Source organism: Branchiostoma floridae, chromosome 19, assembly GCF_000003815.2.
Source record: "Branchiostoma floridae strain S238N-H82 chromosome 19, Bfl_VNyyK, whole genome shotgun sequence".
Lineage (NCBI taxonomy): Eukaryota > Metazoa > Chordata > Leptocardii > Amphioxiformes > Branchiostomatidae > Branchiostoma > Branchiostoma floridae.
This window is the reverse complement of record NC_049997.1, coordinates 15,889,390-15,906,876: the sequence shown is the minus strand read 5'-3', so window position 1 is coordinate 15,906,876 and position 17,487 is coordinate 15,889,390. Positions and strand designations below refer to the sequence as shown.

Sequence of the window (17,487 nt, the reverse complement as noted above, 5' to 3'; positions counted from 1 at the left end):
AAGTGTCACACTAGTACACACTGGCACTCAAGCCGAGCCACCAGACAATGTCCACCCGCTGCGCTCATAAAACGCCCCCATCAGCGCTTGACTAGCTCTCCTTCCTACAAAAATCACGCTCCGCTCGCTGGTCGCCTAGGGCGACCTTCTGGTGTTGATCGCCTTCGGCGACCTTCGGGTGCCTTCGCTCGAGATCGGAACTCGCCGACGTTCGACACTCGCTCGGACGGTCGATCCCGAGTACGTACATGAACTAGTTGACCTCAATTACCATATTAGTGACGCCTGTCCATATACATGTACTTGATCCATTAGCTTTCTTAGAGGCGTTTAGCATGTTCATGTTAGAAAAAATTTATTCCAAACTCCAGTGTATGTCCGCTTCTGCTTAAATATAAAGCACGTTCTTGTTGATTTCATTGCTGGCTTGTGTGCCGTTCGCTTGTAATTGCTATTAAGCAAATCAATAAGGACGAGAGTCCTCTATTGAGTTAAATCTGACCTCGGCACAAACACAACTATTCCCATGATAACTGGTTCACCATTTCCTTTGTTGTCTATCTAGTAGGGTCAGTTGTTGACACAACAATTTGGCTCTTTAAAATAGTACTGACGAGAATTTCTAATTTTAGTTGGCCGTAATGCTTTCACAAAATATTTTGAACAGGACGGTTTTACAAACTGGGGCGATAAGTTTCAATTAGTAGATCAGTAACTTCTTAAATCTCAACTGTTTGGTGGTACACAAAGGAAGAGCTGGAAGTGATACACAACGGACGACCATAAGTGCATGGTCATGAAATTCGGTGCTTTCACTTGTAAATTAGATAATCAGTAACATCGCGATTCGACCTCTGCTTGGAGAGTAGGGGTCCACACCTTTTGTTTTGACTGAACGATAGATAATGACTTTGCCCAAGGCTTTGTATAGCTTAAAACGAATATTGTAAGAATTTCCACAAATATTTAGCCCATAAAAGGGAGAAGAGCGGTGTGGAATAAAAAAGGCAGCCTTTTTATTGAACGTGTGAAGTCAGAAAATAACACTCGCTTCTGGAGTGGACTGCCCTTTAAAGTTGTACATAAGTATTCGTCGGTCGTCTTGTTGCCTGGAGGCAAATGTTATAAAATAGGGGCTTTATACATCAACTTTAGCACACTTACCTTTACATAGCCTGCCAAATCAAATTACTTCATATCTTATATAAGTGGAAATCACATTAGTTTCACATATAAAAAATGTGATATCCTGTCACATTTTTTCACATCTTGCAAGTTTGTGAACATCACATAAAATTCACATTTCTCAGCATGCCAGTTGTCTTCACATGTTTTCACATTTCGTAGCTGGCCGCATTTCACATAAGTTTAACATGAAGTCACATTTCATAGAATGGGATTCAATTTAACATTATTTCACATTTTCATCAAGAGCACTTTTCACATAAAAATCACATAAGTATAGCCGGTCGAGACGTGTATCGACAGTCACATTATTTCACATAATGGCTGCACAACCAATGTCACATTAGGTAACATATTTTTACATTTCAGAATGTGATTCTTCAAGACCGTTTTGGGGAAATGTGAAAAAATGTGATGTAAACTTATAACATTTTTTTCACATAAAGCTCAATTTCTGTGCCACCCCTAAATGTGACGTGAATATGTTAGTTTATGTGATTATATGTCAACTTATGTGATAAAATGTGATGCTATTGAACCTCAAAATGTTTCACATAATATCACATCATATCACATTTTCATAGAATTTTCCAGAAAATTCACATAATTTTCACATTTATGCACCTTGTAGTGATATGTGGGCTAGCCTGCTAGACTGTATTCGTCAGTGATTCTGTTATATTGGGTGCCATCCTATTCAGCTTACAGGTGTCCCCAGGTGTATTTTTGCCTAAATACTAGGTGTGCATTAATAGGGGCCACTGTAAATTTTAAGCTAAGGGCACGACCCGCCGTATGTGCAAATACGTGCTGTCTACGTGCAAAGCGTGGGCAATCTTTTGGTATCCGTAAGTGGTAAGGGACCTGACGATATTTACCCGGGGGAGGGCTGGTGCATAGGTGGGGGGGGGGGGAGGGGCATTGAAAAATTTTTTGAGCCGAGGGGGGGGGGCATTGAAAAAATCTTTGAGCCGAGGGGGGGGCCATTGAAAAAAAATTGCCTTAGGGGTCTTGATAAATACAAGCAAAAAGTGCCCCTGAAATGCAGGAAATGAAGTTTCAGATGGTCAAGATTTCAATTTTTCTCTGGACGTCCCTTGCGACGGCTTGCGCCTCTGGCGCACACAACACTTCGTCTTCGACACTCGTCGCCATCAAAAATCTCTTCCTCTGACAGAAAATTGTCATTACATTTAGCATAGTCTACCAGCGAAGTTTATCCATCAAAATGCAGAAAATCGTGTCTCAGAGGGTCCAAACTTCATCATTTGAATGACATTTCTCCAGACCTACCTTGCGACGGCTCGTGCCATGCCCGGCGCTCGAAATCGTGGAAATACGTTGGGGGCGTCGTCGCCCTCAAAACCATGTGAAGTTCTAATAGAAAGGCTATTAAACTTAAAGCTTAGTCTGTCAGCAAATTTTGCCCATCAAAATTTAGGAAAGATCGTTTCAGATAGTCAAGATTTCCAAATTTTCCCGGGGGAGCATGCCCCCGTTCCCCCAAGGATTACATTGATATAGTTCGCCCTCCCCATACTGAGAAATTTTCTGCAGCCGCCTCTGTCGTGTGATTCCATGTTCGCACGAAGTTTAAGAAAACTATAGAAACTAAAATTGGTATAAATATCAATCCTGCGTGCATCTGTTCTATGTATACGGAATGGTTCACGGACGGCAACGGGATAAAACATTACAATGTTTACTTTCGTGACAGCGGGCTCTCTGCTGCATATGACGTAATCATGGTGGTGCGAAATTTTTTTGGCAAGTTTGTAGGTTGCAATTGGCCGAAATAACTCCCGTTTTGGAAAGATTGAAGCAGTCTTGAAGCGGTTTTCGAAACGATATCGCTAAAATGTACCCAAGTCTCTTCCATCTAACATTACAACATTAATTTGTTTTCTTTTGTGTAAATTTCGTACATGTGTAGTGGAAAAGATCGCCTTGGATTACCGCCCCTCCGATCCCCGCCCGCTTTTCTCTTTGTTGATGTGGACGCATAAAATCCACATTTTTTTTGCCTCACAGAATGCGGGAAATTTCGTTTTAGAGGGTCAAAAATATCAAAATTTCCCGGGTAGCATGCCCCTAACCCCCGAGACCGGTCGGGCCTTCGGCCCTCCGATCCCTGGACGGCCTTTAACAGCTAGCCGTCGGTCTGGCGGAAACGCTCAGTTTCGTGATCTTGCGTATTAAACGTTACCAAAGACTTTTTTCACGTAGATCGGAGAAGTGATATCAGACAAGGTAAGTCTTATAACCGTTGCAGCGTGAGTGTAACAACATCAAGTGCTACATGTTTGTATATATGTCATCAAAATGAAAACTCGGCTGTTGTAAAACTTTGGGAGACAACATATGCCCCAGCAGGACTCCAACGTGCGTAATTTGTTGACGCGCGGGTCTTGACACCCCGATCGTCGTCACGTTCAAACAACGCTACCGCTATTGTTATTGCTATATTATTTAATGACAGACTGTGTGTAATGGAAAAGGAAAGGAAAAATTTGGGGGGGGGGGCATTGAAAATTTTTTTTTTTTTTACCAGACCTATTTTGCACCAGCCCAACCCCCCCCCCCCCAGTAAATAACGTCAGGTCCCTAGGGAACTCGTAGGGAATCCGACGGATTTTGTAACACGCATACACGCCGTAGAACTTTGCGTGCAGGCAAAACTTTGTGTGCCATCGGGCTGCAGATTCGCTCCCCGTACGTGCCAGTACGGGCGACGCGCTTGCCCTGTACGGCCTGAACGTTGTCAGACATACGTGGCGGACGTGGCCTCCCAAAAAGACGTACCGACAAATTGCACGTACGGCGGGTTGTGCCCTTAACTTTACAGAATGTATATCAGGCTAAGATTCAACACCACCAAAGCAAAGACGAACGGGCATCGTGGGCGTCAAACCGTGACGCAGTAGGGTCTCTAGATTCAAGAGGTCCGGGGTTCCAATTCCGTCTTGCCACCGATCTTGTGTCCTTCTAAAAGGTACTTCACACGACTTTTCTTACTTAATCCAGGTGCAAAATGGACACCAGACTCTGATTGAGAATATATTTCATAAAATGTGGTTTAAGGAGAAGGTTGGTTCCCACCCCGCAACACCATATTGTGCACTAGACACAGTGGATAACAAGCCACTACCCCCTACAGTCTGTAAAAGTAGTGATACTACCAACCTTTTTATACGGCCCACTTTAGGACAACGGCCTGTTGGTACAGATCGACAAATTCTACTTACTTTGACTTCAGGTTTCTGGTCCATGGCTTCTTTCAAATCAGTGTACCAGCGACAAACTTCAAGTAGCGACCGACTGCACGGATTCTAGCTTGGGTATGCGCAGCCGGAACAACAACTACACCTTAAGGCTTACGTTATTATTTCACAGGCAGACAACCTCTTTCTTTTGTGGATCAAAGACTTCAATAGCCCCAAGCTTGTTGCTAAGGTACCATGACCTTCTTATTTTACCCTTGACCTACGTTGACGTCATGATTATATACATTTGCTAAGAGAAATTCTAATGACTAGACAAGAACAATTCACAACATCATGTTGATATTACATAACAAAGTACTCTCATTGTCTTATTGGTTAAACGTTTTTGTACCAGAACTTGTTTCTAAGATACCATGATACCATTGACCTCTAGAAAGATATTCTTTTGATTAGGTAGCTCGGTGAAACAAGTGTTGTCAAATGGTTCAAGACATGAAAATTGAGACAAATCGTCAAATTGTTCATCTCCTTGATTATGAAAAAAGATAACACTCCCCTAGATAAGAGTCAGAAACTAACGTGAACAAATCAAATATTTACAAAGTAGAGGTGTTAGGAGAATTACGCGTTAACTCGTGAAAGCACTGAAGCAGAACTTTTAAACAAACAATCTTATAAGATTGGATATTTATAAACCCATCGTGTCTTAACGTGTTGCACATGTACACTATATGTATATGTGTATTATAGTTCCAAGGAATTTTCAAATACAATAAATGTGTCGAAAGCTGAATGATAGTTAATTAGCGACGTATAAAATATATTAGAGAAAAAAATCATCGTGGAATCTACAGTTTTAAGCAAACGCAGGATATTTCACTCCCAAACCTTATAGCACAATTTAGCTGTAACTGAGAGAATTTTTGTTATTATAGAATATATCATTGAGGTAAAATTGTATGTGGTTTGTCGTGAGGCTACAATTAAGCTCGATCAGATAACAATAATCTGTATTTCACATGTGCATTGGCGTCCTGTACACAGCTATTTGCAAGGTTTTTACTGTCTTTCATTGTGTATCAGACTGCGACACAACCAGAAAAACGCCACTTGCTTTCACTCCAGATTTCCGGTCCATGGCTTATTTCTTATCTTCTTTGCCCGACTCTAACAGCGACCAACTTCAAGAACAGACCTTCTACACGGGTTCTAGCTTGATTTTGTCCAGTCTAGAACGATTGCAGCACCTTAGGCGTATCGCACAAAAAATGTAGAAGAATTCACCAATGTTGAATTTCTGGTTAGTCTGTTAATGGTTGATTGTGTGGGCGGTCCACGGCGCCAGCATGGCTTAACTGAGATTTACTCACATTTGTGCAGTAAGACCTTCATATCTATCCTCATGTGTCATTTACGCTATGTTTGCGTAATTATGTCCAAGGTAATTAGAGAAGTCTAAAGATACGTCTGAAAATACTGTAAATGCAGAAATGTTCGCGGTGGATTAATGTTCGCGGTTTTCGCGGTGATCACTTCACCGCGAATTTAAAACCACCGCGAACATTTTTCTACTATGATATTGGATTGCAGTCTATGGTGTTACCACGAACTTAAATCCACCGCGAAAAGTCATTTTTCCCGCTACCGCGAAGTTAAATCCCCGCGAACTTAAAAACATTTACAGTAGCTTTGATGTGGCAGGGATAACTTGCAAATACATATGATAATCACCTGGTTGCATCATCACCTAAAACATCAAATCCCCCAAAGCCAAAACTACAGTAACTATACTTATCTGGTACTTATCGTCATTGATGAATCCCACCTTTGATGTGCCATAACAATATGTGGGAAGGGGGGGGGGGTAATCTCTTTCTTCTGTGGATTAAACATGTCAAAAACACCGAGCTTGTCTCTAAGATGTCGTGATCTAGTAATTTAACGTTTTGTCCTACGCTGACGTCATTGGTATTTAAGTTTTGTAATACCCCCGTCACATATCGGACGAGTCTGTGATCTCTAAATTACGAGGAGGCATGACCCTGACGGGAAGGGGGGAACTCTGCTATTTCTTCTTCGGCATCAGAATCTTTAACGACAAAATGAAAATGAAACAAGACTTCGTGGCATGACAACAAGCAAACAACAAGGCAGTCGCCTTATCTTCGAGGTGAAAATCATCACATTTTTGTAACTTTGAATTCTAACAAATAGTCCATTAACGATTAAGTTCATATATCGTTAAATACGAAGCCAATGAGGAACGCAGGGTATCCCATTCCCCGTCTTTTTCCAGTTGGCCTAGGCTAGGATAATAATTTCAGTAGCCTAATGCGTATCATTGAAATAGATTCTTCTAAGATTCAAGCCATAAGTTGGATGCCGTTGTTTTGTTGTGAGACGAGACTTAAGTTAATAGTAGGCACGCTCCTTTTTTTTAAAGACACGCTTTGTAAAACAAGTCTGAAGCTAGCCTGGGTACCATACCATCGAGGAGCTCGAGTTGCTCTTCGGCGTTGTAGGGGTGGCCGCCCGTGCAGTTAATTGCTACAGGCCGGGGAGTTCTTACGGGCTTAGGTTAATTTCGTCGCGCCCCGACGACGGCGTAAACTCCAAAGGCCGGCTAAAAGCTCTTGCGGCTAAATCTCAAAGGGCAGCTAATCATGATCAGACAGGTCGACAGAAGCAGGTCAGTGCCTAAGCACTGGGCCGGGTAAGGCAACCCAAAGCCGACCTGCGGAGAATGGCACCCAGGCTAGTCTGAAGCTTCGCCTACCGACTTAAATCTGTAGTACACGTGTACACACACACACACACACACACACACATGCAACCACACACACACACATACACACACACACACACACACACACACGCGCACACACACACACACACACAACCCCCACCCCACACACGCACGCACACCCTCACACACACACACACACACACACATGAACACACACACACAGACAAACGCACACGCACAAATACACACACGTGCGCATTCGGTGTTGTTGTTGTCGAATATTTTCTTCGTGTGGTGGATCATGGAGTACTTCTGAACGGTACTTTGAAATTACCTGGTACTTTTTTCTGAATAGGGAGAAGGAACAAAGCGCTCATTATGTTGCTATGGAAGTATTGATGTGAGATGTACCGTGTGTTGAATGGAAATTACCTTCGATTGAAACGGAATTGAAAGGAAATAATTTCGCCGTAGGGTTTTACAGATAGAACTGCCTAATAATGAGGATACGCAGTGTTTCACAAATTTTACACAATTTATTGATGTCCAAAGTCTATACATTGTAGATATGAATCCATAGATATGATTTCCCACATATACACGTATGACATGATAGTGATAATAATTCTATTGCACAACGATTGTAATAGCTATAGGTACAAAGTATTGTGTTAATATGATTAGTTGACCCCTCGCCTCCTCCATGCAAGCTCGACCTCCACGAAAAGCGGCCTTGATGGCCGATGGAGTATTTATTGAGTTGAAATAAAGGCAAAAACAAACAAACAAACAAACTAACTAGTACATATCATGTTCCATAAGGCCGATCTACATAATACCTGGGTGTGTAATATGGGATGAGAATGTGCGTTTACAATTATACAGGAATTTCTAACTTCTATACCTTCCTGACTACCTTAGATCAGTTGACAAACCTTTTTTCTTACTCGTACGCTCGCATTAGTTTTGGGGCATCCACATAATCAACATGGTCTTAGATGTACGCAGTTTACAATATCATATCATAATCTGAAAAAAAACTTCGTCACACAGCATGCAATTACACTACAAGACATATTTGACAGTTATGTACTTTATCTGCGTGTATATTGAATTAATGATTTTTTATCATTGTGATCAGGTAAAAGTATATTGCTGACATTGGCTGAATAGCTTACCTTTTACAGATAAATACCTAATATCATATGATAGAAATATCACAATTTAACATGTATACTAATTAACCACCTTAACAATATGTATTCTTCAATCTCAAAACAGATAAATATGAGGTATCATTTATGTTCGCAATAAGTGGTCACAAATAGGTTCCGTGTACAGTTACTGCGCGTTAAGAGAAAATGCACGTTCATAACCTGTAATCATATTTTTCATCCCTTCGCACAACATCAATATGATGTACTCTAGTACAATACAATTTTGCACGATTTCTTACATGTATATACACTGTACAGGGCTGTTTTCAGCAACCAGTAGTATATATCTATTGACTTTGTCTTGTACTGTACTATGTACATACCAAAATGCAGTACAGTCAATTGGCACGGTAGTGAATCACAACAGAACATCAACTGTCAGCTCTACATTCACAGGACCTAGAACTAAATTCATTTATAAAATAGTGTCAGGTTACGATACGATGGCCCGTAACGACAGTGCGCAGAGCGGGTTTCGCAGAGGTGCCGAGAGCGGCGTGGACAAAAGAAAGTGGCGTGCGGACATTGACGGGAGAAGGTTCAAAGAGCAGAGCAAAGGGGTAACGGAAATCAGCGTGCAGAGATGCAGAAAGCGGTGCGCCAAGCTAAGATAAGGTAAGTGTAAGAGAGGCGCGCGAAGGTAAGAGAGAGCAGTATCATACATAAATTATGCACTTGTCTGTATTGTTCAAAAGTATCAGCAATATTTTGTTCTTCCTGTCTTTTTGTATATGTTATGTTCTTTTATTCAAATGTTCATCTGTGTTGATAGAAGTCCTTCTGAATTAAAGTTGGGCTGTAATTAACTACACAAAAAATTGGACCAGTTTTTTTTTTTACTGACCAACTCTAGTCTTTGTCAAGAAATGAGCAACCCTCCGCTGCTGTGACGTCACACAACGTTCGGTCGCTATGGTAGTCTTCCCGTTGCTAGGCACATTCGGCAAAGTATCCGGTTACAATGGGCTATATTTTGCTAACCGTAAATTAAACAAAAAATCTAAAAATCATGAACGTCTCAAATAAAATACCTTTCCAGTTAAATGGCTGATGGGGGGGGGGGGTGCTCCTAAATTTTTCTGATTTTATTCAGGCCGCTAATTACGCTAAATATTAGATTGCATATATCAGCTGTTATTGCACATATTAGCCATTTTTGTTTTGTTTCGCTTCATCTTTTTTACTTGCATACAATGCTATAGTGAGGACCTAATGGTACAATATTTTGTGGGAGTACTTTGACAAAAGGCTACAGAGAAAACTCTCTGCATTTCCGCAAAACTGTTGCAATTCAGTCAACTTCTATGATGGCAAGATTTTCACTCTTTCTTTTGCAAGAAACTGTTCCTGGCCTTGCTGCCGCCTGGGTGCCTACACTTTCACTGGTTCCTGCCGTTGGCTGTGATGTTGATGCCGTGTTTTGTTCACTTCCACCCGCAGCACCTACCTGCACAATCGGTACATTACCGTCTGCAGGTTGGTGGTGTGCGTCTTGTGGATCGACACGGTTTCCAATTATCATTTTGACAAGCGCCCGGAAAATAGCCAAAATTTTATCCCAAATTGCTTTCTTTAGATCATGCATGCGGAAGATAGTTACGATTGGGTTGATGACGGCGCTCAAAGTCAGCAACACCAAGAAGAAGTGTGGCCAAGACGGAACTGGGCATAGCTCTGGCTTAGAACTACATAATCCGGCGAGCACAAGTGCTGCGATCAGGCAAACGAATGCCACTATCACATGGATCAGAACTGTCCGTGCCTTCTGCACGCTTTTCTTGAATTTTCTGTCTGCTTCATTCTGTGCAACGTTAGCATTTTGAGGCTGCTGATTTCCAGCCGCGTTCTGTGCAGGGTTGTTGCCCTGGACCGGCTGGACACCCCCTGCTTCCCCAAGCCTGTTCTTTCGGCGCTTTTTTAACGTCATGTATACACTGACGTTTGTGAAAACCATGATCATTCCGAAAAGAAAGATCAGGACCAGTACCAGAACGAAGAAAGGCTGGGAGAAAAATGAATAGCACTGTGATGCGTCCACGTCCAAACAGTTCCAACCCATGCTAGGTGAGAAGTCCAACAGAGACAGAACAAACCATGAAGAGGCAATGGTGATACCCGCGTTACGTTTGGCATTGTGAACATGGGTGTGGAAATATATCGGATGGCACACAGCAATATAGGAATCAATAGACATTAGAGCTAGGGCCAATGCAGACATGACCATACTATGTGTGAGTAAAGTCAGAACGTTCATCAAGGCATACATTCCAGATATGCCCGCCCCCTTTCCTACCCAAGCTGCATATCGACACAAAACTCCTATGCCTGCAAGAATATCCGACACTGCAAGATTGGCAAAGTAGAAATATAATGCTTTGTGGAGTTTCCGTGTTCCGATGATTGCCAAGAGCATAATAGCATTTGGGATGAGGATGAGAGCACCTGTCAGTCCGTAGATGACTTCAGCTCCCGCTGTCGATTCTTCAATGGCTTCGTACACGAAGCAGTCAGCATCCGCTTGCTCGAAGGACGTGTTGTTTTCTATGAGGTGCCATAGCATGCAAGAGATCCATCTGTCGAACCTGTCCACTGATGGCGTCTCCCCACTGGGAACCGATGGCATGACAGAGGTACTGTTGTTGAACATGGTTGGAGCTGATTCTGGTCAACTGCAGCTTGTGTGAAGAACTTCAGCGGGATTTGGCATCACGCAAGGCGGATATCTGTCGAGCTTCCGGTAACAAGGAGAAGGCAGGAGGTGGGGTGTAGACGTGCCTTAGCAAGAAAACTACCAGACCTGTGTGGGCATGGGAGGTTACATGTTCATTTCGCAACAATGACTTTTCTGTCAGTTCGCAAATATCAGTTCGCAACAAGGCGAGTCATTTCGCAACAAGGTACAAGTCGTTTCGCAACAAGGTACAAGTCATTTCGTATTTGAATGTTAGTGATTTTTTAAAAAGCCTTATAGTATTAAGAATCGAATTCCTAACATAATTATACTCCTTCCGCGTAAAAATCTTACCGGGTGCGAAAGACAACCCGGGCGACAGAGGAACATGGGGCCGCATGGACCATGGGGCCGAATGGTCCTTACAGCCGATGACTTTCATACGCCGGGCGGTACACAGGGACCTTTAAGGTGGGGTCACACATACGTATATATTCAAGTCCATATGAGGTGCGCATGGGAGTATTTGCCTCCACCAGGCCCCACAGGTCAAACTGGATTTGGACAATTGAAAAAACGTAAACAGGTAACATGTTAGGCGAGTTAGCTGGGTCGCTAACCATACTTCTCGGTCAGCTAACTCATCTGGCATGTTATGTTTTTATATTTGTCCAATTTGTACTATTTTTCCCGCGACCTGTGGAGCATGGTAGAGACTTAGAGCTTCATACGCACCTCAAACGGACTTAAATATATACGCATGTGTGACCCCACTTTAAGGGGATTACAAATATATCTCTATTTCAATGCGCGGATCTGCTAAGCGTATGGATTGTGGTACTCGAGAGCCCGATGACATTTCAATACGCCGGGCGGTACAGTTTCATACGCGCTGTGGCCGCAGGTGTCTGTAAAACGAAAACTAGGACAGTGACATCGATATCGGACAAGGGATGTGTGCATTGCCCTCTTCCCAACCCACATAATATTGTTTCAATGTTCGAATATGTTGGAACAATTGATGAAGCTATGTTGAAACAGTTTAAAAACTAACAGAAATAATGTATTTGATGCTAGAAATGTTTCTAATATGCATATGTATGAATACTGTAGAAAATATTCAGAATGTTACATAGATGTTATAAATAAAACTCGGCACAAAAAGTTTGGAACTTTGGCTGATCATATTTCCGTTGATTCTGCACCAGTTTTAATGTGTTATATATCAATAGAAAGCGTGATTTCCTTTCATATGGTATCAAACTCCTTATGATTATAAATTCTCGGAACGAGCACCAGGGCTACTTACGTCAGTGGGTCACGAAAGGTGCCCAAATTTCAATTTTTGCGTTCAACTCTTCATCATCCTGCTGGTATGGGTGCGGTGTCAAGGATTCAATCTATCCTTTTTTTCACGTAATCTTTGGTATACAGAACATCCAAGTTTATCTTTAACATTTGAGAAGAATATATGTGCCTTTTGGGCTGTTGGATGACCGAATCGAGGTGTGGATGCGGCAAGAGATGAGTAATGAGAGAGACAGAGGATGTGAGAGAAAGAGGGGGGGGGGCAGGGAAAAAATTAGAGACACCGATAATTACTATATAGCATAATGGTATACTCACAATTTTGGACATCAACGTTAACCCATCTCTTTGCAAGCGCGTCAATCCCTCACTGGATGGTAAACGGCAGATGATAGATGTATATTTGTTGTGACAGTCACTGTCGTACGCTTGTTCACCAAGCGGAGTCGAGACGCAGAATGAACGAGAAGCTTCGCCACCAGGCAAGGTGAAATCGGTGCGCTTTTTGTGATCCGAGATACTGTAAATGCAGCAATGTTCGCGGTGGATTTATGTTCGTGGTTTTCGCGTCTGCCATTTCACCGCGAATTTAAAACCACCGCGAACATTTTTCCTGGGCATTAAGATACTACAGTGCATGGTGCTAACGCGAAATTAAAACCGCCGCGAAAAGTCCCTTTTCCCGCTACCACGAAATTAAATCCCCGCAAACTTGAATGCATTTACAGTAATCTAACAAGTCAACGCACGTCATGGACGGTTTTTGCTGTTACTGTAGGCAACACCTTAGGCTTACAATGATTCCGGTCCTCAATAAAGATAATCATATATCAGACCACAAATTATGTACCTCAGAGAAGATGACAACGCACGCTTTTTATTGTTGGCATAGAAAAAACCTCGGTACCTAAGGCCAAAGGAATCCGAGTTCTCAATGGAGGCTGATGATCAATCGAACCGTCTAAAAAGTATACCTGCTCATTGAAAACGTCTATAGTGTTGATTGTGCAGTGTATAGTTACCAGGGCTAACACTTTATAACAGACTTCGTCTAATTGAGTACCCATGTGTGCATGTATTCTTATTCAACTGACAAACACAAGTATAATGACAAAAAATCTACAAAACACAAATTGTCCACTTAGAAATATTGTACTAAGCGAGGAGTTTCTATCATGTTTTCTAGTGGTGCAATTAACTAATGTAATTAATGTAATTAATAACTCTGTGCTTTAACCCTATTCAGACCGGGCTTTTTTGGTCATCCCTGGACCGGGGGGGGGGGGGGCTTTTGAGGCCCTCCACTTCTGAGTCCTCTAACTCTTGAACAAATAAATTTTCAGGACGTAATATCGACATAATATCTGACGAGTATTTGACGTTTGACGTTATGTTAACGTAAGATGACGTAATTATGACGTCATCAATTTGATTATATTGGCCGGACCCATGAAAAAAGGGTATTCTCAGACAACTTCAAGTTATACTACAAAAATGTAACAAGTGCAGATAACAGAATAATAATGTTTATTACGACTTGTATTGCCGATAGCAACATCAATGACGTCATAGTGACGTCATAAAATGACGTCATGCACATCTAAGATACGAGTTAGGCTCCGCCATATTATATCCATTACCTTGAATTTTTAAAACTACTTTTTTTGCAACAAATTATCACAAAGGGCAATGGAAATAGACTAAATTCATTCATTTAGATGGTTTTTGATGAAAAAATACCAGGTAGTTACAAATTTTAAGGGATAATTAGCTTGTTATTCTTGATCTGGCCATACGGTCCGCCATCTTGGATTTGGGGCTGATAACGTAATCAAATTAGCATAATTTATGCATATATAATTATGAAAGATATGCTAAATAATATAAGATTTTATTTATGTAACAAAATAGCAGTAATATAGCAAATAAATGTGAAAAATACATTGTTAGAACCAAAAATAGTGATTTTTGGCAAAACTGCCTGTCAGCAAACGGTTGCCATGGCAACACGAAAAAATGAAAAATTTGTCAAACATTGTAAAATTGTTGCCAACAATATTTTAGGAAAACTCACCAAATTTGGTGGCTTTAGCGTAAGCCGTTCTGGCGTTATAGGACATCGAAGTTGGCGCGGGCCTCAAAAGCCCCCCCCGCCCCCCCCCGGTCTGAATAGGGTTAAGGCAATTTTTTCCATCCTTAGGCCATGTTGATTTGATTCTATGGATGACATCCGCGTGCGCACCAATTTTCGGCCGATTCCAAAAAAACTTTTCAAGCATCGTTAAAAACAGCTTCAATACATCAAATATATGCCGAAAATCCATACTAATGTCGTAAAATGCATCTTTTGCGTCTTCTCCTATCGCAAAACGTACTGATTTCGTCGTAAACTATTCCTTGCACATGCGCATTGACGTTAACCGAAACTTGCCAAAATAACTGAAAATGGCGACGAATTCAACTGATCGTGATTCTCCTTCGAATTATGTAAGCATCAAAGTGACACGGAGGGGTGGCGGTGTTGTGAATTGGTACGCGATTGATTGTGGACAAGGTGACGTTACGTTTGCCCTGTTATATGAGAAACTTGTTACGACAAGCGAGTTCAGGCCGGTGAACTTCAGCGAATTTCTTTCAAGAACCGCCAATGTGCAAATTATTGCAATGAAGAAAAAGTCGGAAGAGATGTCAAGGTCTACGCTGGCCTAAAGGTCGGGCATGCCTGCCGACAATTCGGATGTTTTGTCCGCATCGAGGTGGACAAGACTGATGAAGATCCGCGGCCCAAGTCTGCTTTTGAGGTGATTAAAATTTCATTGTTACCTTCAGTTTTGGATTGAACTACTAGTAGGGGAGGGGGGCCGAGGGTATTTTAAATTTTCACATTCGGTACATGTATGCATAAATGACTACAGCACTGTTTTTTTAAAGTCTATTGACAGGATGCTATCTAGTCAGTATAAAGGCACTAAACCGACTGATAACAAATTTGGGACTCTTCCATTGACAGGAGATTCCTGTCAATGAGCGCTCACCACAGCACAGAAGAAGAAGGACTTGGAGTCTGAGGGAGGACTCCATGTACACCTGTGGAGTATCATGGATACCAGACGATCATCTGAGAGAGAGCTGTTATGTGAGCCGGTGAGTTATAGCGTACATTGAATTTATGTTGGTTGACAATGTTGTTATTCTGAGGCTACAATTGTAGCTCATCACAAGTACTTAATACTAATAGGACCTAAAACTAGACTTTGACTTGAAAGATACAGGAAGAAGACCATCTTGATATAGTAACCCTTTTTGAATGGGTATGACAACTGTTATTTTTACTTTTATAGTTTCATAGACAAATGTTTTTTTTTTTTTCAATCAAGTTTGATACTGTATTAATGTCTCATTTGACACCTGTTTTGTGCAGGGCCCTATCATGTGCCGTTCCAGTAGAGCCCTACTACTATTCTGCGAGACTCAAGGCTCCAGCTGCATTAAGGTCAATCCTCCCACTGGTATGCTGGCAGTGTGGGGAGGAAGAGACACTCCCCATTCTTTGGAGAAGGCCAAGCAATTCCAGACGATCCATCCAGTGTGTCAGGTGGGTTTTTTAAGTCTTTAGTTACATGTCATTTTACAATGTACAGTATTTGTGAAGATGATACTTTGCCTACATTCATTGTGCTTTTGTCTGAATTAGTGTGCTTTCTCAACATAAAACTTGATTTATGTAGTAGCTACATGCTTATTAATGAAGGTTAAATATCCAGGTACCAATACATGGGGGTATAGATGATGCATCTTTCCACAAACATGTCTAAAACTGGAGCTAAATACATTTTGAATTTCAGATATTTGTAGTGGCATCCATGTATTGCAAAATTCAATCAATGATTTATCCCATCTTGCGTTTTTGTAGGTGTGCAAATCTGCAGGAGTAGAGGAGAGGACACGAGGAAAGAAGAAGATGAAAAGGAGAAGAGAGGCGGAAGATGACAACTAAGGCAGGTGTTTTATTTGATCTACCTTTTTCAATACTGTTTTCACCAAGTGCTAAGTTGAAAAGCCTACATCCTACATGCTCCATTCCATCTGAAGTGCTGAGCCTTTCCATTTGCATTTGTGTCTATCATGTACACTGTACTGTAAAACTACATGTTGTAAACTATTGAAGAAATGTATACATTAGAAGGGTTGATACCTAATTGTTGCTTTTCATACTGTGTTTCTGTAGGCACCTGAAGAATGACAGCGCCATAAGAGGAAAACAAGATGTCAGAGGAAGTTAGACAGGACATGCAGCATGCCAGTCAAACAAAACAAAAATAAAGTTCTTGTTTGGTATACCATACTTTGTGTGTTTAGTCATTTGTTCTACCTTCCCGGCCACTTAGATTTCATAATAAAGAGAACTATTTTTTTTTGCCAAACTGTTTTTTTTTCGCTCGCTCGCACCAATTCTGGGGCTGCCAGAGGATGTCATCCATATAATCAAATCAACATGGCCTTACGACGAATTACGTGAAATGATAGTTCCCTTTAAAAAGCCTTCAGAAGGTCATAGATAGACTGGCAACATTATCTCTACCCATCATTGAGTCCAGAAAAAGTAAACGAGTGATTTCGTAGAACAGCTAATGAAATAAGTGACCTTGGGTTTACGTTTTGGAAAGAAGAAAGCTATAATTTTCTCGGGGACTGATCCCTTTAAGTGAAGATTCTCCGCAAAATATACATATATTCAATACACATATACAAATGTCCAATATCTGAATTTTAGCTTTAGCTTTAGATCAGGAATTTGGTATTATTCATCTATTGCTTTTCGAGGGGCAAAAAGAAATAGAGGGAGAGAAAAATGATACGTTGCAAAGAGGATAGTACTTAATTCAACTTTGCACAGAGATGGTCAACACAGCCAAACATTCACTCTCAGTAGCAATCAATCAGGTTAGAATGCCAGAACAAAGGGTGTTATAGCAATCTCATATTGTTGCCTTGCCGTGTATGAAAGTTTTGTCATAAGGTCTTAGATTAATCTAAAGATGACACGGGATCAGATATGCTTCAAACTATGATTGTCTCCCAATATCTTAGCAGAATTCAAGAATACAGAGAAGAGTCGTACGCGTGTACATTCCG

General features: G+C 41.4%; 2 protein-coding genes across 2 annotated transcripts in view; one reads left to right on the top strand and one right to left on the bottom strand.

Annotated features, from left to right (window-relative positions):
• Positions 1-4,872, bottom strand: part of LOC118407022 — a 42,015-nt gene extending 37,143 nt beyond the window's left edge. The window contains exon 1 of the mRNA XM_035807437.1: positions 4,431-4,872. Within this exon, the coding sequence (XP_035663330.1) occupies positions 4,431-4,454 (24 nt within the window). The 5' untranslated portion in view covers positions 4,455-4,872. The remainder of the gene's footprint in view (positions 1-4,430) is intronic.
• Positions 4,873-14,647: 9,775 nt separating this feature from the next.
• Positions 14,648-16,694, top strand: LOC118406324. Its single transcript, XM_035806259.1, has 4 exons — positions 14,648-15,495; positions 15,773-15,946; positions 16,265-16,349; positions 16,580-16,694. Exons 1-3 carry the CDS (start codon positions 15,451-15,453, stop codon positions 16,346-16,348), a joined length of 303 nt encoding a protein of 100 aa, XP_035662152.1. The 5' UTR covers positions 14,648-15,450; the 3' UTR covers position 16,349; positions 16,580-16,694.
• Positions 16,695-17,487: the final 793 nt, after the last annotated feature.

What these genes read in the sequence shown, in the direction of transcription:
- LOC118406324 (XM_035806259.1), top strand. Translation starts at nt 15,451, where the DNA reads ATGGATACCAGACGATCATCTGAGAGAGAGCTGTTATGTGAGCCG. An exon ending in GAGAGCTGTTATGTGAGCCG is followed by an intron (nt 15,496 to 15,772) that starts GTGAGTTATAGC and finishes TGTTTTGTGCAG; the next exon opens with GGCCCTATCATGTGCCGTTC. An exon ending in CGATCCATCCAGTGTGTCAG is followed by an intron (nt 15,947 to 16,264) that starts GTGGGTTTTTTA and finishes GCGTTTTTGTAG; the next exon opens with GTGTGCAAATCTGCAGGAGT.